Here is a 26233-nt window from a genome sequence, read left to right as displayed (position 1 = left end):
GATGTTTTTCTTATAGAATTTAAAACGTGTGGCATGGTAGTCGATGTTACGAGCGTTGGTCGAGGCACATCGACAGTTACAAAGAAATCGTTGTAAAAGTATACTTCTAATACTGTGAATAGCCCCTAGTACTGTGGAATAAAATTGTATTTTAAACTTTTTAGCGTCTCTTATTTATGTTTTAACACTTGAATAATTGTCGAGGGCAATAAATTTTCTCAGGTTATCAACCCCTAATCCAAGCACACCTTGAGAGCTTCCTCCAAGATTTTTTTATGTTTGGTTGTTAAGCGATGGTGACATCAAGTCAGCCAGCTCTGGAGTTACCTACCCGATGCTAAACACTCTTAAAATACGTCAGCAATTTACATAAACGTCTAAGTAAATTGTTCTTAGCACCGTCTCTGTAACTAATAAAATCTTATTAAGGAAGAAGGTCTAACAAACAATTGTTCTATTTATAAGAAAATTAAACCAAAGCCTACCAGAATAAACAGGATAGAAAAAGTACCTTGTAGGCGTAAGAGACGGTGTAAACATGCTACAAATATCTTTAATCAGTAAATGATTCTGTAAAGGTGACGTCATTAATAAAGAATAGATTTTTATATTGTTTTTTTCCTTTCACTGATATTATTGACCTGCCAGTATTATACTCGGCGTATTTGGCCAAATATTTGCGAATTTTGGCCAAATCAATATCGACTATGAACACCTTACCTTATAAATATAGCGAACGTCCTAAACGTGTCTACTGATTTAAATTCTGGTTTGTCTACACAATAAAACAATCTTGTCTGCAGAGTATACTTCAATGGTCTGCAGCGACAGATGTTTACTACAAAAACTGAACACAAAAACGCCAGCAAAAACAATGCTAGTGACGAGACAGCGACTACGACGACTGCTATAATTTGTGAACTGTACAATTGCTGAACATTCGTATTTATTGGCTCGTATACAAATAGCATTTATCGTCTGCTGTTCAAAGGTGATAAAGTACGGGAAAGTTGGCTTGTTTTTATAAAGAGTACACTACAGTATGTTTGGTAATATAATGTTTTAGAATGTATTTTTTTACAAAAATGGGTTAGCTTATGAGAGTTCGTCAGAATAGGCAGAATAGCAAGATGGAAATTAAATACTTATTAATATAAATGCACAAAAGTAAAAAAATGAAATACTATGTATATAATATTAAATATATTAAGCGACGTTAGCCTAGTTGGGTGTGGAACGGTCTGCCGAGACAAATGTCCTCAGGTTCAAATCCCAAGGGCACACAGTACCTCTGACTTTTCTAAAATTATGTTTGTGTTCTGTGAATTATTGCTTGCTTTAACGTTAAATCAAAACATCGTGAAGAAATCTGCATACCTGAGAAGCTCTCTATCGGAATTTTGAGGATGTGTGTAGTCTACCAATCCGCACTAGGCCAGCGTGGTGGACCAAGGCCTAATCCCTCTCAGTAGTAGAGAAGGAACGTGCCCAGTTGTGGCATAATACAGGGCTGATATTATTATATTAAAATCTTTACTAATATAAATATGAGTTACTCTCGTTCTCATACCCATTCACACCTAAACCATTAAAATAGATCTGAAGAAATTTAGTATGTAGTAAATATAAACTTGAAGAATACAAAGGAGACATATGCCGCTTTTAAAACAACATTTCTCGCGAGCAATACCACAAGCAAAACCTAATGAAAAATAAATAGGCATACCAAAGTTCTCACAATACCCAGCGACGATGTTTCAAGCTCACAAAAATGATAAGACAGCGTTCTTTGTGCGATATTATTTTGGCGGAATGCGACTCAACAATGGGAAGGGACGCTTGACGTAAGTCGTGACATCCAGCATTCATTATTTGGGATATCTTTAGGCGTTCATGTTAGAAAAACTCTCGAACCAAATTAACGTTTTCTGTTAAGATAATTAATTGAATAGAATAAAGATTAGGTAAAAATAGGAAAAAAAATGAATAACTGTTAAAAGATTAGTCCTTACTCACGCCTTTTCATTCCAAAATGAAAAAATAAGTTTTTTGCATTACATAGATTACTTACGTCCCGCACCTTTTGCAGGATTTTCCATCCCAACTTCAGCAGCCGCTGTAGCGAAAATGTCTATCTAAAATCGTTAACGCTAATAAAGTTCTCATACATGACGTTAGCGTTAACAATTGTAGAATTACATTCTGGCTATAGCCCGAATTGTATTATTCGCAGATTGTGCTCGCAAATCGCATATTCTGTGAAAAAATCTCCAAAAATGCTTATCGCTGAGAGGCAATGTGTAAATCAAAGAAAATAGATCATTTAGTACTCATGGAGTGTGACTTTTTTGATTGCTATATACTTTTTATCGTTTTATACTATCCATTGTATAAATCTGAAAAAAAATATTCTTATTTGAACCACTAATCTACACATCTATTCCTTTGATTCTGAAAGTTCTTTCACTAATAAAAAAACTGCAAACTGGATGCTGTGGTTCCGCCTCTGCCTACTCCTTCGTGGATAAAAATGTAATGGGTGAAATATACCTATTTTATGGATTTAGCCCCAGTTTTTTTATATTATTATAATTTTCTCTTGACGTTTCGACGACTTTGCAGCCTTCATGGTCACCAAAGAGAATTATAATATATATGGAAAATGGTCACGAAGGGAGAGGGTGGGGAACAAAAGCGAAGAGAATTATAATATACTAGCTTTTGCCCGCGGCTCCGCCCGCGTTATAAAGTTTTTTCAGGCTAAAGTTTTCCGTTATAAAAGTAGTAATTTCCCGGGAGCCTATGTCCTTTCCAGGGTCTCAAACTGTCTCCATACCAAATTTCATCTTAATTCGTTGGGTAGTTTTTGAGTTTAACACGTTCAGGCAGACAGATGCAGCGGGGGACTTTGTTTTATAATATATTTTTTAGAAATTTTTAATAGGAATAATCCCGTCATACATCATTGTTGCATAACTTTAACCGTTTACGCAGCGCACGCAACGGAAGCTCTCAAAACTAATAATTTTTCCCCGTTTTTGCAACATGTTTCATTACTGCTCCGCTCCTATTGGTCATAGTGTGATGATATATAGCCTATAGCACTCCAGGAACAAAGGGCTATCCAACACAAAAAGATTTTTTCAGTTCGAGTCGGTAGTTCCTAAGATTAGCTATTACTGTTCCGCTCCTATTGGTCATAGCGTGATGATATATAGCCTATAGCGCTCCACAAATAAAGGGCTATCCAACACAAAACGAATTTTTCAGTTGAAACCGGTAGTTCCTGAGATTAGCCATTACTGCTCCGCTCCTATTGGTCATAGCGTGATGATATATAGCATATAGCGCTCCACAAATAAAGGGATATCCAACACAAAACGAATTTTTCAGTTGAAACCGGTAGTTCCTGAGATTAGCCATTACTGCTCCGCTCCTTTTTGTCATAGCGTGATGATATATAACTTTGAGCACTCCACAAACAAAGGACTATTCAACACAAAAAGATTTTTTCAGTTCCAATCGGTAGTTCCTGAGATTAGCCATTACTGCTCCGCTCCTATTGGGTATAGCGTGATGATATATAGCCTATAGCACTTCACGAACAAAGGGCTATCCAACGCAAAAAGATTTTTTCAGTTTGGACCGGTAGTTCCTGAGATTAGCGCGTTCAAACAAACAAACAAACAAACTCTTCAGCTTTATATAATAGTATAGATTTATGGAAAACTGAAGTATTAGTCCGAAAAGTCAAAATTACAATATCTACCTATATACATCTCAGTACAACATTTTAATTGTTTTATCTATTGATGGTCGGATCTACGCAGAATGAGCTCCGGCGTCTTGAAACCTCGGGAGAAAATTATAGTGTAAAAAGAAATCTGCAAAATACTTTTATTGCAATGTCTAACATTCGCGTAAACATACGAAATCACAACGAGATGTGTATTTATTTTCCAAATTATAAGTAATTCGTTTCCGTCGTCGGAAATGTTAACGATCATACACGAAATCAGTAAATACTCATTTCAACAATAAATCAAACATTGCATGACATTTCGGACTTGTTGACGTCTCTTTTAAATTGAGTTTTTGTTTGCGTGACTCCAATTTGTATTATATGGTTGCTGATGGGAAGATTAGGGTTTTTGTATTTTATTTTTCGCACAAACATTGGAGTATGCAGGTAATCCTTTACATCAACGAGCGTAGCTTACCGTGCAACGTGATAAGAATGAGTTTTGGGAATATTCATTACTGAGTTTTGCCTGCGAATCCGCGTGTGAATGATCTTTCGTGGTATAAAAGTCGAATTGTGCACTCTAATGCGATCAAAGTATTAATATTAGTTAGATTAAACTGACGATAGGTTGCAGCTCCTTTTTTGACTATGTTCTATGTTGAGGAGTTCGTTTTTTCGTACTTAGTCCGTTGTAGGTCGGGCCATTGTGCGTGGCAGTTGTGGTTTTTTTTTATGATGTCACGAGATGAAACCATACGCCAACAATAAATTAAAGTGTGACAAATATTTTCTTTCCCATTCTCAATTTTCCGTATGATGCTAAAGTTATAATGTTTCATACATATTAGCTCTCTTATCTCATAGAAGCAGGCAGACGCCAGACACTAAGTGCTTTGAACCTGCGATCTTTACACTTTGTTTACCTCTTCCACATTGATAAATAATGGTACTAGTGACTTGCCTTTATAACAAAATATAAATTTTAAATGATTTACTTTAAAGTGAATTTTTGAAACATCGATGACTCCTGTGCATTGGGTCCTAAATTAAAAAAAGATTTTACATGAGATCCCTTATAATAAACATTAATTGTGGTAAATAAAATAATTTTTCAACTACCTATGTAATTTAAATAGATTATAAATGTTTTTTTAAGTATTAACTAAAACATTAATATTTAATTAAAATATGCGCTTGTAATATATTGTAAAACGCTCTTTTTACAGTAAACATTATATTAGCAAAATAATTACAGAATACAATTTTAGACATTCTTTTGACAACGTCCAGCCAGAGAGAATAATAATAGAATAGTCGCCACGTGACATATCTTCTCTTCTGCCAGCCTGCCCGCGCAGCCGAATACTTCCGGAAACGCCCGATGTCATCGGCTAGGATAGCGGCGCGTAACATCGGCCATCCTGCAAAGTGAATACCAAAGGTATTCACAAAAATAAATTTGAGAAAGCAGAACTGAATCGGATACTTATATTTTAAACATTTTTACCAGTAAATCACTAACTATTTCTGATCGATTAACTCTTTAATAAACCAATCAAGTCTTGCGTATCCACAATATCCAACAACTTATCCATTTTGCAATTAACTTTCACGCTATATGTGTATATAATTTATTTTACGTTAGTACCTAAACCCCGTTTCCTTACTTCATTCCCAGCAACCAAAGACCTTCATTCTATTTATCCAAGTTTACATACAGTTAATGCTGAATACTAGTAGCAATCATAGAATGCTGAGAACCAAACTTAAGTTTAAAATAACACCCAGAACAATTAAACCTTTCAAAGCAAAACCTCCAATTAGTAAGACAGCAGCAAATGAAAAGGAATGAGAAGCACAACTAAAGAACTCCATAGAAGTCGCAAAGGAAGTTAACACACAAGATAATAAAACACACAATAAGGACTTATCAGCACACGATTCATACATATAAATAAGCATACGCAACATATACCAACTCAATCAAATCAATTAATCAAATGGTTTACGAGTAACACAGCATAAAGGCAAGAAGCGTTAGAAAAGTCATAACTGAAATTAATAAAATATTTAAAACTAACATGCGGAAGATTGCCATGCTTCCAGATTATAAACACAGAAAAAAATGCATTCAAACGACCAGAGGCATTAAGAAAAAAAAGACGGGAAAATACAGACAGCGAAAAGAGATTAGATCCCCAGCATAAAGGATAAAAACGGCATAATAGAAACCACAATACGAGAGTCTCTATCAAAGCTACTTAATGCATCCAAGAATTATACACATGCAGAAATACTACAGAAACAACAGATCCGACCATTAAAGAACCGGTACCGGAGACAATCTCTGAAACATAAAAGTAGTCAAATAAAACTCCAGGTGCAGAGAACATCAGCAATGAACTTCTCATCGAGAACAGGGACATTATTAACACCTACACTCACATAGTTATTGACTGAGGTCTTAAGAATAAATTAATTTCAAGTCAGTGGACAACAATTACTATTATACGACTACACAAGAAGATTGAAAAGAACATTTTTTTTATTACTAGCTCTTCTAACCCTATCGATAACATAAGATGTACAGACTCCAAATTAAGAACGGATACATTAGCAACAGAACTGGGTGCACGACTTTCGAGAAGTGAACTCTACATGCAATAAAAGTAAATTAGGAAACAAGTTACATTGTGTTTGAATTAGTAATAACGAATTAGTTGAAGTCACAAATTAGGGACAGAATTTATTATTCCAAGTTTCTTAATCTGAGGTACTTTACCGCTAAAATACAAATTTCTTGAAGCATATTATTGTGGACTGATACATTCGCCACAAAGGCAAGTGATGACTATAATTGATTCGCCGTGTTGGCAAGTTGAAAGTCACTCTGTTATGGAGACGGTTGCCAGAACGAGAATCAGCAAAATTAAGTTTCATTAACAAAACAGAGTTATCAATGTCAACGTTAACCCATTTTTGTAAAATAAAAAAATGATATCTGCCATCTCGCGTCTTTATTCAAAAAACTGATTTTAAATTGAGCAAGTCTAGATTCGTAGCTTTGTAAACTGTGGCAGTGGTTATTCACGTGTGAAAAATGATACAGAAACTGCTTCTGGGCTCTCATACCAATCTCTGAATATGTTCGATGAATGACGGACTCCAGAGAGCATAGCAACATTCAAGATCAAATCGGACGAAACAACTAAAAATACGACAGAGATCTCGGGATCTTCAAAACTTTCGTTTGTTATAACAGAAAACCAATTGAAAGCGCAGTCTACCCCGTAACTATGAGTCGAATAGTCAGTTAAGCCACGTGTGTCAAGACACTTCCTAAATGGGATATTATTTAAAATATAAGAAACACTAAGAAGACTATAAATCTTAACAGTTTGAATAAATAACTATAGGTCTACAAATTGATGTCAAATATCTATAAAGTCCTCGCTAAAGTGGTTCTATATCGCAGGCATAACCAAGACACTGGACCAGATTCAACTAAGAGAACCAGCAGACTTAACCGTTACCCCTGTGTTTATAAAAAACTGTCACTGGCGATCGAAGCCGATGTGGAGACATGTGATTTACAATTACACTACTCAAGTACAGCGTTAGCTACACGTGTATGTTCCGCTTATATAAACAACCAGCACAGAGAGAACATGGCCAACATGGAATAAAAACAACTACAGCAATTTTCATATGCATTACACAATGTTGGCAACTCATCGGAACCAGGATTTGTACATAATTACATTCCGTAAATTGGGCTCCGTAAATAGTATCGATACTGAAGCACACATCCGTCGCTACTTCTACCGAATATGTTTCAACTTTTTTTTTATTATTATAACACTACTTGTAATTTCTCGCCATATAATTACATATATACAAAATGACAATAACTGAACTCTAAACATACTTTTTTTTTAACTATTTGATTAAAACATCAGCTTCTAATGACCCACTAAAATCAGAAGACATCCATCTCTGAAGTATCATCATGACATGAATTCCTTGTGCATGTCTGCTCGATAAAACCACGGTTAAAATATTTCTACAACTCAACAGGTTAACAGAAAATAACTTATCATAAGCAGTATAATATATGTCAGTCGTAAGGTTTTATCTGATATTTTACGTTTTTTTTTGTTCATAATGTTATTACCAACAATAAACCACCACCACCATGGTACACTTCAAAATTGCAAGAATACTCAAAGACAAATACAAATGTTTTTGCAATCTCAGATTACCATTCCCACTGTTTATCAAAAAAATTGAGCGAAGGTTAACCAAGCAAGCTTAGTGTTACAGCTAGTACGGCAACACAATCCAGTATACCATTTCAGAGTCACCATATTGTACCCTTATTCATTCGCAGAAATATTGCTCACATATTGTACCTTATTAGTATACTTAGAGAGCATCAATTGTTCAGAGCCATTGCGTAAGTGCTATGTAAGAATACCAAACATTTCAATTAATAAGCCAGTGCTTTTCAATTTATCCAGAGTCCAAGTACAGACAGAGTAGTTTTTTTTATCATGCTCCAAACCAGATCAGTGAGGGTATCTGGAACAGAAGATATGTATGTTATATTATATTATTATATTACATTTCTAAACAACAACGTTTGCTCTGTCTTATTTTCTTTACTCTGTTTTCCTAAATTGCATTTATACATCAACACAGTTGAATGGATTTTTGGGAACCTCGTATACCACAAATCACATAATATTGTACTCCTGCCGTATATTGTAGCTTAATCTCTTTATGTCAGACTGTAAGCTTTCCATGTAAGATTAATGAATTCACAGATATTATATATAGTTTATAATTAAATATAAACACTAAACCAGAAACAGAACTAGAAAACAGAAAAGAAATTAAGTAAAACAGAATTAATGAAGCAGATCAGTAAAATAAAGCAGTCAAATCAGACAGAGTATGTTCTGACGTAGTGTTACCAGGTGTCTCGATGTGCGCGGAATATCCCGTTTATCAGAGTTCTGGAGACGCGTCCCGATTTGCGACTGATTGGGACATTAAATGTCCCGAAAATCAATAAATTTATCAAAAACATTATTATCAAAAAAATAAACAACACATCACATCACTAGCCCTGTAGGTATAGTTTTATTTTGTTCTGTTGTTTAGAGACGCGACTGTATTGTGATCTATGATTCGATGTTAAAACAGAAATTGCAATGAAAACCAACATTAGTATGACTTGCAGTATTTTTTCTTTTTTTTTGTGTTTCGACCTTCAACCTGGATCCCGATTTGTTATACCTGTTGCCCGATTTCAAACAAATAGGACCTAGTAACACTAATCAGAATGCTCATGGCTACAGACAGAATATGATCAGAAGGCTCATGGCCACAGACAGAATATGATCAGAATGCTCATGACTACAGACAGAATATGATCAGAATGCTCATGGTTACAGACAGAATATGACCAGAATGGTCATTGCTACAGACAGAATATGATCAAAATGGTCACGGCTGCAGATAGAATATTATCAAAAGGCTCACGGCCACAGACAGATCAGATTAAATAAAATAAACAGTTACGCACGTTCGCATTGTCAGCCTGAAGTGTTGCGCCACTAATTTGACTTCACATGACTCCAGTCATTCCTGTCTCCAATGATTTAGTTTCTAAGAAAACACCCTCTCCAGTGAGCCAAGCAGCAGGCATAACGAAGTTTTGTTATGAATGTCGTTAATCGTACTAATGTGCAGACATCAATTCCATATGCATTCCCAACATATTTACTTCAACAGACGTAGACGTTGCCATGGTAACTAAAAATCTGAGAATCTGGTAATTTTAATTTTGGCATTCAATGATTCATCACAGATTTATTCCGATAGTTCTCTTCACATTCGAATTCAATGTAACTTCAAATTATCATTTGTATAATCCCACTTCTGAATGTAAAACGCTCTTTTACAGTAAACATTATATTAGCAAAATAATTACAGAATACAATTTTAGACATTCTTTTGACAACGTCCAGCCAGAGAGAATAATAATAGAATAGTCGCCACGTGACATATCTTCTCTTCTGCCAGCCTGCCCGCGCAGCCGAATACTTCCGGAAACGCCCGATGTCATCGGCTAGGATAGCAGCGCGTAACAATATTTTTATTAACATTCTAATACGTGAGAGCCATCAATGTAATACCCAAAGCACTTGTATTCATAAACCCATCCTTATAAAGTCTAATATCATGTAATTTAATTAATTGACTTGTAACAAATTCCGTGATTATTAATTAACATCATTTGTATACGTTTTCTGTTCACTCAATTTGTTCATTCATCGTTTGCCTTAATTGAGATTTATCTGTGTAAAGGTTTGGGTACAAGGCTACTTTCAAAATCTGGACTGGATTGTGTACAACGCACTATACAAAAAAATGACAAATACATTAAAAGACCTCGGTAGTGCTGTGGTTGCTTACGTGGTACAACTGTGGTGTTAGATTTTGGGTTAGATTCTCGAGTTAAAGTTATATTTTTCAGCTCAGTGCAGTCCTTCACGGTGCTAGCAAATCAGTACTACCCAAAACTCTTATTCTTATGAACGAGTAAAATGCGAAAATTAACACTACCGACCGAGCACATGTGCCTACACTACGACCTTTGACATAAGGGCGATAGTGCAGCATAGTGGGGTTTTTGTCGGTAAAACAGTTTAGTCAAGTGCGCCGGACAGATATCTGGATATTGATTCTCCTGTGTTGAAAAAAGGGTTGAACGAACGATTCAATTTGAAAACCTCCCGAGACGTACTTTCGACTATTTTCAATACGCTGTCAATTTTAATCTTTGATCTGATCAAGAAAATAAACCATCATAATAAGCTATTTTTAAACATTTTGAAAAATCTGATTATTTCGTTTACGCGATGGAACTAAAAGAACGGATTGGAATTATTTATTGCACAAAGCGTTTAAGATGCTCTTCCAGCAAAACAGCGCGATAACTGCATTTTTAGATAAACATCATTATTTCAGTCTTACTAATAAAAATTGCGCATAGTGATGCTTAGTTAAAATACAAATTTACTCGATCAGGTGTAGGTGAAAACCCGCTATCTTGCCATCTCATTAGGTTCAAACTAGGAACCGGTGATGTTTTTGACAGCTACTTAAGCAATTCTTAACCACCTCTTAACGCTAAAACAAGTTTATAAGTAACACTGTTAATTTTTTTTATAGTATGGATATTGTTTCGTCAATCTCATGATCTAAATGCCAGTAAAATTGTTGATTACGTAACATCTTCTACAGTACACCGCCATTATATAAACAATCAGAAATATATTGATAGCTTAAAATTATCATAAAGACCTAAGAATAGTTTTTAAAGAAGTCATTCGTAAATCTTTGCATATTCCCGAATGTAGCTTGCGCGCCGTCAAATATTGAGCGAATTGCTCAAGGCCGCTCGTTCGGGGAAGCTTCTTAATGAAAGACATTGAACAGATCCTGAGTGGCCCCTGATCGGCCGTGTGTGACGAAACTTCGTAATCGTTTTTCATTAATGAGCGATACGTTGTGTACTCGGCATTCCCTTTAATTACTTTTTTAATTGGCATACGACGCTTCGTTTAACAAGATATAAATACGGGCTTATTATTATACGAGAAGAATAATGATTTATGTGTATCCAATATTATATTGTTTTGTACTTGATCGATGCGCCTAAATAGCCTTGTAGTTTTGTAAAACACATGGTAATTGCTCTTCGAGTTAGTATTAAAATCAGTAATACTTTTTTGCTATAACATCATAGTTAATAAATTAGCTTAAGACCCTCTCCTGAGAAAAAGGCCTTGAACATTCATGCCATGCATCTTAGCGCATGAGTTATAAGGGGAACATGGAAAATATACTACAAAGGTCGGAACATGCAAAAATTAGGTACTGTTAATAAAATAACAAGGACAAAAAGTAATAAATAAGTACCAATATTAAGTATAAATACCTATAATGAATCTCTAGTACATAATATGTGACATGCGCACTCACACCGTGTTAACTATGGCAAATATATATTGTGGCCAGTGTTACTACTGGACATAATATTAAGATGTCATTATGTCTCAGGAGGGCGAGCGCAGTGGAATACCTAACAATTCTTTGTAATTCAAGGTGCTGGATGGTGTTTATACTGTTTATGGGCGGTCGTATTGCTTACCATCAGGCGAACGGCAAGCTCGTCTCTTCATTCAAAGAAATAAAAAAACTATGTGATGATTTCAGCATACGCTCTCACAATTTTCATATAATGCGCGATCAATGAATCTAGTGGTTTTTATGCCGACAATGAAATCTAGATTTAACAGAACGTTTCATAAGCCGCCTAATAAAATTCAAATTGGCTCCGAACATAGCTATAAAACGGTATATTACAGCTTACAGATTTTTTATTATCGGTTAACATTTAGCGGCTGGTGCTAAAATTACAATTCAACTTTATGATTCAGCGGAATTGTTCATTATTGCGGTTACCTAAAATTGCTTTTGCAACGTGAAGGGAACATAAAATATTTAATTTGCCATCGTTCTTGAATGTTCCTTTTTAACTTTGTAATTTATTGAGGAAATGTAATTGTAATTTTATTTTATAATTGTTGTAAAATAAGAGATGTAGTTCGACTTCAAAACATCGATGCACAGACGCAACTGGTTTGCTAATTAAACCAAGTCACAACAAATCAGAAATCATTACTTATTACTCATTACATTCAAAATTTACCACCCATTGAATCACACATAAAACCATCCATGATTCATTAATTTCATTCATTCATCCGTTCGACTCCAAATAATTATAACCATAACCTACTACCTGAATTTCGACCACGGCGGCCAATACCAAACACTCCATATAAATAACCTTAAAACAATATCCCTTGGAGCTTTCATTGGATTTCAGAGTTGACACAAGACCAGACAACGTCCCGAGCGAACACACTTTACGACGATGCGGATGACATCCAAAGGCAACTGGACAACGAAGCCAGGGATCGGATGAAATACGGCTTTGTGAGTCTTTGCAACAGCTGTTGTTCACTGCAAGTAATTTCTATGATTAGACTCCAAGCTGGTAGAGCCGCGTGTAACAGCGTGTAACCACGTTGAAATTAAACTGGTTTTATGGTTTTTATCGCGGTTTTCGACAAATCAGGAAGACTTTGCAGCCTTCATGGTCACAGGGGGATTCAGGTGTTTGTCATCGCAAAATTCGGTGGTAAAAAATAAAATAAAAACCTTAATAAAATCAGGATAACAGTTTTACTTTAATATGTAACATTCGCGTAAACACTTTTTTCCGTATATAATTCTATGTAAAAACGTATTTTTTCTTATGACGGAAAAACATATATTCTAATCTTACCGAGTAAAGAGCCAGTTATCAACAGGTAGCAAATATACGATTTAATTTATATTTGTTATTTTAGCCGAAAACTGTGTGGGTTTTCCATCTTCCCACGACGTTTCCAGACATGAGTTGGTTTCACGAAATGAAAACTCCACGGAATTCCGTAAGTAAATAGTAATACAAAATACACAACAAAATAACCTCAGTTGTTAGAAGCAATATTATTATGTTTCAATCAAGTGTTTTAAATGAACCTTCAGTAAATTTTTACCTTCCTAGTTACTCTATATAAATGGTAAAGTGTTGAGCAAATGCGGAATATGCGAAATAACAAAACAATTCCCGATATAATAACCTATATTATATAGTACGTACATCCAACTCCTAAGTAATCTGATGCTTTCTACGTATATATGCTCGTGGTACAACTAATAAAAATAAATGGCTCGATCAAAAGAATTTCTTGTATCGAACGTAAAACTATGTAACATAAAATGTAATTGTTGTTACGTTCGTGAATCATTAGTGCGTTGTCTTTTCGCTCTGTACGGAATATCAAATATTGCTTTAATGGTTCCAATGTACAATAAATGTTCTTTGTTTCAGTATTTATTCGGTAAACGTGCAACCAGCGGTGTAGAGACAGTGACGCCACTTTTAAGTAATATTTCATGTTTATTATACCCTAATGCCATATTCAGGGAATAAAACTAAGTATAATTAAAGCGCTTTGTCTCCTTACACGTTTTAATAGCGATTTCTTTGGAAAAAATCAAAATTTTGTAAGTAGTTAACGCAGCAATTGCTGATCGGATCCTGATGGTATTTAGCAGACAAATAGACCATGTTCTGTGTTATTTTAGTTTTTATTCCAGTGAAAATCAGCGGGATTTACAGGAATGTTTTAATACGCGGGGGGGGGGCGAACCAAATTTTAAATAACCCTTTAAGTCCGATTTTTCCAATAACAACGTATATAATATAGATAATTTAATATCTACATACATATTTGTTTACATTCTATATTTTCTTTTCCTGAATATGGTATAGGGTTTTTAATATCAATATTAATATACGTCTGTACAAAATGGTCGGTAGTTAAACATTGAGCAAACTGTTCTCATTCGCGAATCGTTTCGGTTCATTGGATATCGTCCGAAACTCCGCGAAGCGACACAAATATAATAGTTTATGCTACAAAGGCGACAATACGACAGATGTCGCGCAACTATTGAACCAACTATGTTGAACACCAACCAAAGCTGAACAAAGCGAATAGTACCGTTTGAGCAGTTTGGGATGGCGTTCTTGTTTAGAGCGTGTGTGATTTTCAAGCGAGCCACGCGCGGTCAATACACGAGCAGACGCAGTGATAGGTTATAACAGTCAGATTTTGAATCAGCCGCAATAATCGTTTGTGTGAATGCAAGCAAATTTTAATTCTTAGATAAAGGTCACATAGCTGAAAAAACGTGGCGAACGCGAATCATTTATGGGCAAGCAAATTCAATTTTTATTCTTAGATGAAGGTCCCTCAGTGAAAAACAGCGCAGCGAACGCAAATAAATCATTCGTAGCATTGTTTTGCACCTTTATTAGTTATAATTGTCAAAGGAAACCTTTGCAAAACTTCATTATCAGCCGAAAACTGCTCGACGCGCGTAGTTTACAGTCTGACGCGTGTACCTTTACTTGTCCTAATCTTGAAGGGCTCTTCAAATTGGTATTCATAAGCAACTGTAACTTGTGTTTTCTGAGAAAATCATACTTACCTCTGTTATAGCGCCTAAATTGTTTCTGGAATTTATAAATAATTAATAACTCCTACATAATTCTAGGTAATCTAAAGGCGTGGGATTACAAAGGTGAGAGTTCCGATGAATTTGTTATTGTTATAATATCAGTTAAGTGATTTTGATATAAATAATATCGTCGTTGTAGGTGGAGAACTAAATAACTCAAAATTTCTAGTTTCGAGATAAACGCGATTAACTGTTTTTTTTTTTCGTTATTTTTAAGCATTACTAAAAAACTATAAATAACTTTAATGTCGGTATTTTTATATATCTTGGCTCTTATTATCTATTATATTATGCATGAACAAAAAAAACTCTGACCTCAAGAATAAAAATATAAAAAAATAAAAACTTCTTATTTAATTCTGCCACAACAATGTTTTGTAAGTTTGCTGAAATAAACTAAATAACTCGTATAGTTATTTAGTTTTGCCACACTAGAAACCATATGGTAAAAGTAATTATAAGGTTAAATAATTACAATTATAGAGTTTATTAAAGTGAATACCATTAGGATTTTGAATGTCTAAATTAAACAAATCAAGTTGTTTAGTTCTTCTACACACTTGATTAATTTTGTTTACAAACAATAGACTCGAGAAAGAATTAAACAACTCATTTTATTTAATTTCTTTACTATTGAACAGATTATAAGTCGCAGTTTATTGATTTTATTATTTAATTAGTAAATAATTTCAAATATATTCAAATAATATATATTTTTCTACAGCAAAATATATATTATTTGAATATATTTATTTCTCCACTTTTAACATAAAAATAGCTATAATTTCGAAACGGGATAAGATAATGAAATGCTTGTTAGGCCAAAATATGCGCCATGTTTTGGGCAACACAAAAGTGATGAAAGTCCAAAATAGCCAAAATCCGAGTTATTTAGTTCTCCACCTACAACGACGATATATCGTATCTTGTTAGCGCCGAGTAATATAGACAATACCACAGACTACATGAAAAGCTGGTAGCTATTATCGTTTAAGTATTTCCCAAGAACTTTAAAAACTTAGTATTGCTCGCAGCTTTGCCCACGTGAAAAGCCTTTCTCCCTCACCCTTTCTATTTCCCGTGGGAGCAAATAACCGGAATAAAAGTATCCTATGTGTTAACCCAGGACGTGGTCTGTCCGTGTACCAATTCACCCAATTCCGTTCAGCTGTTTACGTTTTTCACAAGCTTGTATTCTTAAGAGACAGTATCAAAATGACCAAGATTTTTAAACTAAGACTATAAACAGATAGTCCCCCTACAAATAATAGAATTTTCATTGCAGATCAGAACAAATGGTCCACATTATTTCCGGAATGTGCCGGCAGATCTCAGTCGCCTGTGAACCTGCCGGCCAGCGGTCTGGTGAAGGCGAGGGGTGCCAGGCGACTGTTGTTCTGCAACTATAATGTGCCAGCCAAGTCCATGAGGGTGGTGCGGGATAGCCAGAGCTGTAAGTTGATTTTTTAACGATGTTTGGTCATATTACGTCAATGCTTCTTCACAAATCGAGCTTAAATGTGTGACCACTTTTTTAACATTGTTTTTGTCAAAATACTGCCATTGTAAACTATTTAATTGTGTGTTCCGTTCTATGGTACGATAGAGGACGAGCCTCTCGCCATATCGGACATGAATGCCAAACTCCAATGTAATAATAAATAAAACAAAATAAAGAAAATCACGAACAAGTAAAATCCTACATGATAAATACATGCAATGAATCTCATACTGGACAATTTATTCGAGGTAACTGTAACACGCAAATTGCACTCTGAAACAGAATGATCGTTCCCTCAAGGCTTGGGAGATTGCTATTTCATACAGATGCACTTAGACTTCTGTGGAAGAAAACTAAAAATAATTTCTGCACCAACTAGTAGAGAATGTCAGCATTAAGTCTGTACACTTTAACATAAGTAAATAAAAAAATGATAAGGCTTATCACAGGATGAATTGCGCACGGTGGAAAGTGGATACACCAGAGCGCGCCTATGCCTATCCCTTCGGGCATAAAATCCATGAGTATGTATGTGTGCTTGGGCGTAGCGATTAGCGTGCTAGGTGCACATGTATCCCCCTGGACAGAAATAAATGACAATAAACATAAGCCACTGGATAAATATGCAACAATGGGGATTATCGACCAAAGAGGTTTTTTTATTTTGCATTTGCATTTTCAAAAACCCGACCGATTTGAATTTGCAAAAAAATACTTAATGATATTATGTAATGTACTACGTACGTGTAGATGAACCCCTCTCTTACTAATCTTGGCGGCGCCCATGTATGTATGGTGCATTTTCACGACCGATCCAAATCGACCAAGAAAAAAAAGAAAATGGATCAATTAGAAATAAAGTTAGATAACAACGCTTTTAAATTATTTGGATTAATTATCGGGATCGACCAGAAAATAACTAAGCCTCCTCTACTACTGAGAGGGCTTAGGCCTTAGTCCACCACGCTGGCCTAGTGCGGATTGGTAGACTTCACAAACCTTCGAAATTCCTATAGAGAACTTCTCAGATGTGCAGGTGCACCTTCACCGTTAAAGCGAACGATAAATTCACAAAGAATACACACATGATTTTAGAAAAAGCAGAGGTGTGTGCCCTTGGGATTTGAACCTGCGATCATTCGTCGTAGCAGTCCGTTCCACACCCAACTAGGCTATCGCCGCTTAAAAAACAAAATACAATTGACAATTCACGGTGAATTTGGCGTCACATTGCTTGTTACTATATTTGTCTCGAGCGCAGGTAGATTGCACTTCTCGACGGAATACCAATAAGCTGTTTGTATATGCTAATGTCTTCTAAGAAGAAGAAATCAAAGATTTTTCAATGCAGATTTGGTACTTTTTACGCTGAATCCATAAGAAATCGCTGGCTACGTTGTAGACGCTACGAATCATCTTGAACAGGGACACCATCTTGAACTTAGACATGTTATTTTAATGATAAAACAGTTATATTATTCTCAACATTTATTTTTATTACTTTAACTATAACTTTAGCTGCGACAATGCTTATTACTGCTGCATAAATAAACAAAATTATGGTACTCAAACCAGAATGAGTAATAAATCCGAATAGCTTAGAACTTAATGGACTTACACCCATATTCACAAACAGTACTTTAGCTCGCACAGTTCGTCGGACGCAGTGTCAAAAATTTCATTGTTTTCTGTCTTTATTTAACTTTGTTTACCTGACATCCAACTGAAGTAAAGGGATTCATTGGTGGTAGGTCTTTCATATGTGAGAGTCTGCCTGGGCAGGTACCACCGTAATGTCTATTTCTGCCGCCAAGCAGGTGTATGTAGTCACAGTTGTGTTCCGGGAAGGACATTGCAGCCAAAGTAACTACTGAACATAATGAGACTTAACATCTCATGTCTTAGGATGGCGAACGCAGTGGAATACTAAATAATGCCTCGGAATTCAAGGTGTTGAATGGTGTTACTGCTGTTTATTGGCGGTCGTATTGCTAACTATCAGGCGAAAGGCAAGCTCGTCTTGTCATTTAAAGCAATATTAAAAATATATCTCAATATTAACTAATCACAGCGCCCCGTTATCTATCTATATCTATATCTATACTTATAATAAATCTGTAGAGAGGTCAATTCTGTACATGAAATATATTTCCAAAATAACTATCAGGGGGTGATTAGGGATCGATACTGATGCCAAAAATACAATTAGTAAAATTTTTGTCTGTCTGTCTGTCTGTATAACCGTTATAGAAACAAAAACTACTCGACGGATTTTAACGAAACTTGGTACAATTATTTGTCATACTCCTGTGCTAGTTATAGTATACTTTTCATCACGCTACAATTAATAGGAGCAGAGCAGTGAAGGGAAATGTTGGGAAAACGGGAGAAGTTACTCCATTTTTTAAGCTTCCGTCGCGTGTGCAAGCTTAATGGTTAAAGCTACACAGAAATCATGTATGACGGAAATGTTCTCCTTAAAATTATGTAAAAAATATCCAACCACAGCATATGTCTATCTTTTATGGTTGACTCACAATAACACGTGTAACTCCCGATAGCTTAGCAGTTCGAAGCATTCTCATTATATTTGTCTACTCTTACGTTTATAACACTCTCAATCATCCCTAATTATAAAAGTTAACATTATTAATTAAATATTCCATAAAAAAGAATCATAGAAATCGGTATAGAAACACCAAAGTTATACATGAAATACGCTAATAATAAGCCATCATGCGTGAATACTGAATCATGCTATAAGGATTATTTTTGTATATATATAAGGTCGCGAACGCACAGGCAGGCGGCTTGCTTGGCGCCTAGAGGCTAGCGAATCACCTAGCGAGTAGCTTCGTAAAACGAACATTCTCGAACGTTCGCGACCGGCTCCATTTTTGAAGTCCGAAATCCACGCGGGCGAAGCTGCGAGCGGAAGCTAGTATTTTTAATAAACTCCGTATTTAGCTAAGTAACGTTTGTGAATACGACGCTTAATATTGTACAATAATACTATAAGAAACAGAGACAGCGATAATATTAATGCCACAAGGTGAACAATGAACAGCTTTACGGCTTTAGAACGATATCTTTGAGCCAACCTTGCAGGGAAGAAATCGTTATGTCAGGATTTAGTCGCATTTTATACGTAATATCTTTCAATGGCAAAGATACTTAGTTAGTAGTTTATATATTATGTGAATTATTTATTAGAATGCTAATTATTGCATTTTTCTCATTATTTTCGATGACATAGTTTCTATCAATCTTCTTTCACACTTAATTGTTAATACTGCAAATCATTACAGTTTTCTTTACGAAATTTACTGGTAACAATTACTTGTGTATTAATTATCATAACTAATGATCGTCTAGTGCTTGAAATTCGACCGCCGAATTTAATATACCTATTATTCTAGTAAATATTAAGGATACGTACATTTTATTTTTCTACACTCCTTTATATGAACTTTAATCATACCAAATCTCACACTGTTCCGTGCGTGCTTTTAAAAAAAGGTACAACGTTTTTTCTCCATTTAAAATAACTTGTGTATTAATTATCATAACTAATGATCGTCTAGTGCTTGAAATTCGACCGCCGAATTTAATATACCTATTATTCTAGTATATATTAAGGATACGTACATTTTATTTTTCTACACTCCTTTATATGAACTTTACTCATACCAAATCTCACACTGTTCCGTGCGTGCTTGTAAAAAAAGGTACAACGTTTTTTCTGCATTTAAAATAACTAGATTACTATAATTGAAGTACAACGGTAGGTCGAAAATTATGGTCTGCATAAAACAAAACCCTTCATTGCTTCTAAATGTCTTATTTCAGTAACCCTCTACGGCAAATGGAACAAAGTAGACCGACCTCTAGTATGCGGTGGAGCGGCTCATAGCAGAAGATATCTCTTCCACTCACTAACTCTCCACTGGCCTTCGGAGCACGTGATTGGGGGCCTGCAATACCCCTTAGAAAGCCAAGCGCTACACATATCTGCTGAGTATAAAACCTTCAAGGATGCCGTGGCAGCGGCATCGAGAGACAAACTGGCTTTCCTTGGGATTGTAAATATATACAAGGTTAGAAGTTATTTTCTAATGATTAATAAACCTAAGCGCATTCAATTCGAAAATGGACGAATCAGAACGAAATTTGTAATTATGTTTAATTAATTAGTCACACATTGCATTGCGGTCACGTTTTGAATTTGCAAAGTTGAAAAGTTACTGCATCTGTGCAGGATGATCTATTCGGTAGAACTCCACGAATGAGAGAAAATATGATACGCGTATGATGTACGTCTGACGTGCTTACAAATTATTTCGATTGCTTTATTCAAACCATAATAGCGGCAATAACCTAGTTGGGAGTGGGATGGACTGCCAAGAAGTATGACAGCAAGTTCAATGAATGTCTGTAGGTTTAAAATATATTTCTATTTATTATTTTTATATTCAAACTATTGATCCGTGGTCATCGAAATCGACGTGTCCAACTAGAATTGGGATCAAGTCTCCATCATCATAGTCGTTGGGACTCAATTCATCAGCAAACAGTTCCTTGTCGTTTCCCGTTTAATAGTCATCAAGTCCGGTATGGACATCATTATCCAATCATTTAGGATCGTGTACGGTCGCGTCACTCTTGGAGTCTATTACTCCAACCCGTTGATTCTAAATGGTTATGTTGGAGGTATTTTTTAGAACACGGCAGATCATGATACACCCGAACTTTCGTCTGCATGGGCTTACTTTAAAGTTATGATACGTGCAAAGTATAAGGTGTCAGGAGAAGATAGATCGTCAGATGCGTAATGTAAGGCACGTGAAGTAATAAAAAATGTGAAAAAGAAAAAATCGCCCAAAATCAATCATTTGTAAGCATGTTAAAAAGGTTTTTCTGATTGGCCCATTTTCGCGATTGATCGAATAGCTATCGTGAAGTGTATTGAAAACTACGGTTAGTAGCACACCGTCTAAGACTACGTCTGGAACAGTAAACATATATAATAATTTTAAGAATTTTCCACCTTTTAAGGCTGATTTTAACCAAAATAGCCACCATGAAGGACTGTGTTTTTTAATGAATATGTAAGTTGAGAGTCTGGAGAAGTTTTTGACCTACTTTAGAACCACGAAGTCACCTGTTTACTTTTTTAAATTAAAGAAGAAAATTTAAGTTATAATTGATAGAACGTAAGTTTTTCATTTTATACCAATATTTTCATAATTTTCATTAAAGTTACGAAGCTGATTGATTTTAGCAAAAAAGTAAAACTAATGAAAATTTAGTTGCAATAAAAAAATCTCGAATAAGTCTTCTACTTTTTTAAAAAGAAAACATTTAATCGTTCAAATCGAAAATTCTCAAAAATTCAGAAAAATATTCATAACTCGAAAACTATGAAAAATCGCGGAACATACATGGGGGTGATTCGGGTAGCCCAAGGGGTGCTCTATCTCTGGACCTCCGCTTGACCCTACTTTCTGGGACACCCTGTATAATAACTATTGTACTACGCTATTGTACCTATTACTTGTAAAATAGTTGTATGTGGAAATAAAAAAATAAGACTAAAGAGTAAGGCGACGAAAAATAGTATTTAGTCATATCACAAAATACCTGACTTCAATTTGTCCTTTAAATACAGAATGGAGCTCATATTTAGTAACACTAGGAGCATGCGGTTGACTCTTTGTTATTTTAGGCTCACAGTAGTTTCTAATTAGCGTTCCGGTAGATATAATTAATATGCATTCAGAATTGTGATTGTGTTGATTTTGAGGCGGCCATCAACATCATGGCTTATGAAAATATAGGTGAGTGCTTCTAAAGCTAATGAATAAAGGTACACAGTTCAAATCATTCAATATCTATCAAAGTAAAAATGTATCGTAGGTACAATGTATAAGGTAGTCATTGGAGTCAAGGTCAAATTTATACCCTGAGAAAAACGTCGCCATGTCAGAGAAAAAATAAATACTTGTACTAAAAACGTTAACTTTAAAAGATAAAGCAAAAGTGACACCCTACAAAGCAAGTTTTTTATTTCCCTGGTTAGTATAAAATATACAAACATGAAAAAAAAGGTGAATGACTTTCCGATATGAAAGTGCTACTTTATTTTAAAGAACTATATACTATTATGACTTTAGTTTACTTTAAAGTGCTAAGTGTACCTTTCTGGAATAAATATTATCATAATATGGTGATCAAGGACATGGTCAGACTGACGAATTTCGTCTGAATCAGCACAGCGGTTTTTCCATTTACTCCAACAAACATCGAAATATTTTCGTTTTTTTTTATGTAAGAAGTAAGATTGTCTATACAACAAATTCAAACAAACAAATTCTTGATATATTCTCGAATGCTTTACTCGTGGGATTGTTTTTTGAAAGAAAAAATCACTTTCAATCGTTTATCCAGCAAACAGGTCCCCAAAGATCGTTTTACAAGGCGAGTCGTCAATTTTATTGCATTCAATCTTGGATTTAAAAGGAGTGCAATTTCACGTATTTTTCCAAGTAAATAAAGTTCGATATTGCTCGACACCTTCCGTTTGTCGCCAACGTCTCTGGAGAACTCTGAAAAATAAGTCTCAGTTTGAAAAATATTTTTAATATTAGATGTTGCTCGCGAATTCTTTCACGTAATACACCTTCCCTTAAATCAAAGTACAAGTGTGTGTACATGTAGCCTATACGTAAATTTGGGTTATGATGTACCTGAATGCTAAATTTCATCCGTTCAGCAGTTTCGGCGTTTACTTCAAACAAACATCGTAACGCCCTAAAAATTTTCACAAGTACAATATTAATGAGATCTCTTACGTTTAAAATACATAATGGAATCAGCATGACTTTTAAACACATGCTCACGCCTTTTATACCCGAAGGAGTAGGCAAAGGCGCAACTAGTGCACCCGCATTTCGCCGCCTGTATTCTGTCCTGCGATGTGATAGGGGGCGAACATATCGCCATTTGGGGCATAAATTCCAAAATTCTTGATACGTAGAAAAACCCAATATCACTGCCCGACCTGGTAATCGAACCTGAGACCTCAACATTGCAGTCGTACCGTACCAACTACGCTACTGAGACAGTCAGTGAATTTTAATATCGAGAATAATGTTTGTCACACACGGTCGTTACAGGCCATTAGCCATCTGATGTGAAAGAAATCGCACGGGTGCAATAAATATTGCAAATAATTTGCGTTGTGTCACGAAAGGCATCATTCTTTTAATACCGATATTATCTTAATGAGATTTTCATTGCTTTCAGAAAATAGCATTTATATCACAATTCCCATTTGTCGTGCATTGTTTTGGTAATTTATAACATATTTGTTATTATTATTATCGTATGGCGTTGTGTTCTGATAAAATATTCATCATCAAATATCTATATCGAGTTTCGGCAACCATGGTTCGGCCTCTTGTGTCTAGATATTTAAATTGAATATTATAATAAGTAAGAAGTTAGGTAAATTATGCCTGATGTCCCATTAATATATAATAATAATAATATCAGCCCTGTATTATATACTTGCCCACTGCTGAGCACGGGCCTCCTCTACTACTGAGAGGAATTAGACCTTAGTCCACCACGATGGCCTAGTGCGGATTGGTAGACTTCACACACCTTCGAAATTCCTATAGAGAACTTCTCAGATGTGCAGGTTTCCTCACGATGTTTTCCTTCACCGTTAAAGCGAACGATAAATTCACAAAGAATACACACATGATTTTAGAAAAGTCAGAGGTGTGTGCCCTTGTGATTTGAACCTGCGGACATTCGTCTTGGCAGTCCGTTCCACACCCAACTAGGCTATCGCCGCTTTTTTATGATGTCCCATTACTGTAATAGAATATATTAATCTTATATCCGATCCCTTAGAAAAGTTTTGTGTAAGCTCGATGATTGCGTAATTCATCAGAAAACATTAAATTCGCCGAAAATCATATTAGTTGATGTTTTATTAGCCCAATTTGAAAACGTTATTTATGCTTCTGATCTCGAAGAAAGTTCGGTGACACTATCTTTATTTATATTAATTATCGATACTGCCTTTTATGTTCTGAGAGTATTCAATGTAACATAGTACTGTTGTTTACTTGTTTTTTATAGATTTCTTATTTTAATATTACCAGGAGCAAGTCTGCCCTTCTAGAATGTTGTATAACAAACACGACATGAATGTCCATGTCGTGTAATTATAGTGATTTTGATTCGTCGAGAGACTAACACGTGACTCATGTGTTAGTCCCCCGACCAATTACAATAACACGACATGGACTTTCGTGACGTGTTTTTTGCCACGTTCTAAGAGAGCAAAAGTCTTTTAGGTGTTGGGAGACAAGCCTACCGCTATATTTTGTAGGACAAATTCTATTCTCTGGCTACTCTCATAAGTAATTTGAATCATTTTTCAATTATAATTATTCAATCCAATGGTTGTCTGTATGATTGCCTCGAGTGATAAGACCGCCAATTGTACCTCCTTTCAGCCTTTATTGTTTTAATATTAAGCACTGTGTTTTGTTTATAGTGTACAATAAAGCTATGAAATAAATAAAAATAAATAAATATTATAAATTTGGCAGATGCACAAACCGCGCCAAGCCGACGCGAGAGAAAAAAAAATTATAGATAAATTTTGACAGATTTCTAGACAGTCGAACACAACAATTCACTAACTAATTATTCCTATTATTAAATTTCTGTACTGAAAATCAAATCAAACAATCATCACATTTTTCAAATACGCTATACAAATCAGACAATAATACTATTTTCAGTTCACAAATCGCACTCAACAAGGCCTGAAGAGCATCTTGAAAGCGGCTACGAGCAAAAGGCCTGGAAATAATTATTCCATACCAGCCCATTCTATTGGGTTCTTCACCCCACCATTCCAAGAGTACGTTACCTACCAGGGGTCATTGACTTATCCCCCTTGTACGGAAGCTGTTCTGTGGTTCGTTAGAGCTCGCAGTTTGCCTGTAGAAAGAGTAAGTGTTTTATTACTGAATTAAAAAGTAAGTTATTTATTTGGTTCGTCTTTTTTTATTAGTCGGAGATTATCCATTTTTCTTCGTTTCGTGTTTGTATCTTTGTTAGCAAAATATAAGCAATAGGACATTTTATTCTTTGCAAAATAATGTTTTTTGCAATTACTTATATATAATTCAATGTCGTTCAAAATATACGCGAAAACTATTCGAAATGTAATGATATTTGCTCGATAATTTATAAAAACGAATGTCTTCAAATATTTGTGTCCAAATTGTAACTATATACGATATTCGCTAAATCGTCGAAACAATTTCGATTTAACCAATGTTTTTCGACGATTATAATCTATTTAAGACTATTCTTCGACTTTAGAAAAAAAATCAAGTTCATTTTAAACACAGTTTCTTTTCAGAATATAGTGAAAGCGGCTCATAAGCTCACGAACCCTTACAATGAACCCATGAAGCTACTGATTAGACGACTCCAACCTATGAACGACAGAAAAACATATTTTTTCGGATAGACTTCATACATATTTGTATTCTTAAAATCATACATAGATGGCTGCATTTTTTACTACACGAATGCAACTTATAGTAATAACTCTACCATTCTAGAAATATTAAATACACGTTTTTTATCAATCGTTATTCGTTTTTATATAAATATTTAAATGCCTCTGTGGCGCAGTGATTAAAATTTACGAATCTATATAAATCTCAGATATGTGACAA

The 26233-nt window shown here is 35.1% G+C and overlaps 1 protein-coding gene across 1 annotated transcript; it reads left to right on the top strand.

Moving 5' to 3' along the window:
• The first annotated feature begins 4154 nt into the window (after positions 1–4154).
• On the top strand, positions 4155–26107 carry LOC115449731 (carbonic anhydrase 3). Its single transcript, XM_030177617.2, has 9 exons — positions 4155–4189; positions 12711–12820; positions 13237–13320; positions 13764–13818; positions 14996–15022; positions 16245–16412; positions 20310–20557; positions 25283–25495; positions 25912–26107. Exons 2-9 carry the CDS (start codon positions 12806–12808, stop codon positions 26020–26022), a joined length of 921 nt encoding a protein of 306 aa, XP_030033477.2. The 5' UTR covers positions 4155–4189; positions 12711–12805; the 3' UTR covers positions 26023–26107.
• Positions 26108–26233: the final 126 nt, after the last annotated feature.

Source organism: Manduca sexta, unplaced genomic scaffold (genome assembly GCF_014839805.1).
Source record: "Manduca sexta isolate Smith_Timp_Sample1 unplaced genomic scaffold, JHU_Msex_v1.0 HiC_scaffold_1070, whole genome shotgun sequence".
In the NCBI taxonomy this organism is placed as follows: Eukaryota; Metazoa; Arthropoda; class Insecta; order Lepidoptera; family Sphingidae; genus Manduca; species Manduca sexta.
The sequence above is the reverse complement of the archived record's forward strand: the minus strand, read 5'-3'. Positions and strand labels throughout refer to the sequence as shown.

Bases quoted from the DNA above. Each gene is read 5' to 3' on its own strand.
- LOC115449731 (XM_030177617.2), top strand. The intron at 13,819-14,995 runs GTAATATTTCAT...ACATAATTCTAG, and splicing joins GACAGTGACGCCACTTTTAA to GTAATCTAAAGGCGTGGGAT. The intron at 25,496-25,911 runs GTAAGTGTTTTA...GTTTCTTTTCAG, and splicing joins GCAGTTTGCCTGTAGAAAGA to AATATAGTGAAAGCGGCTCA.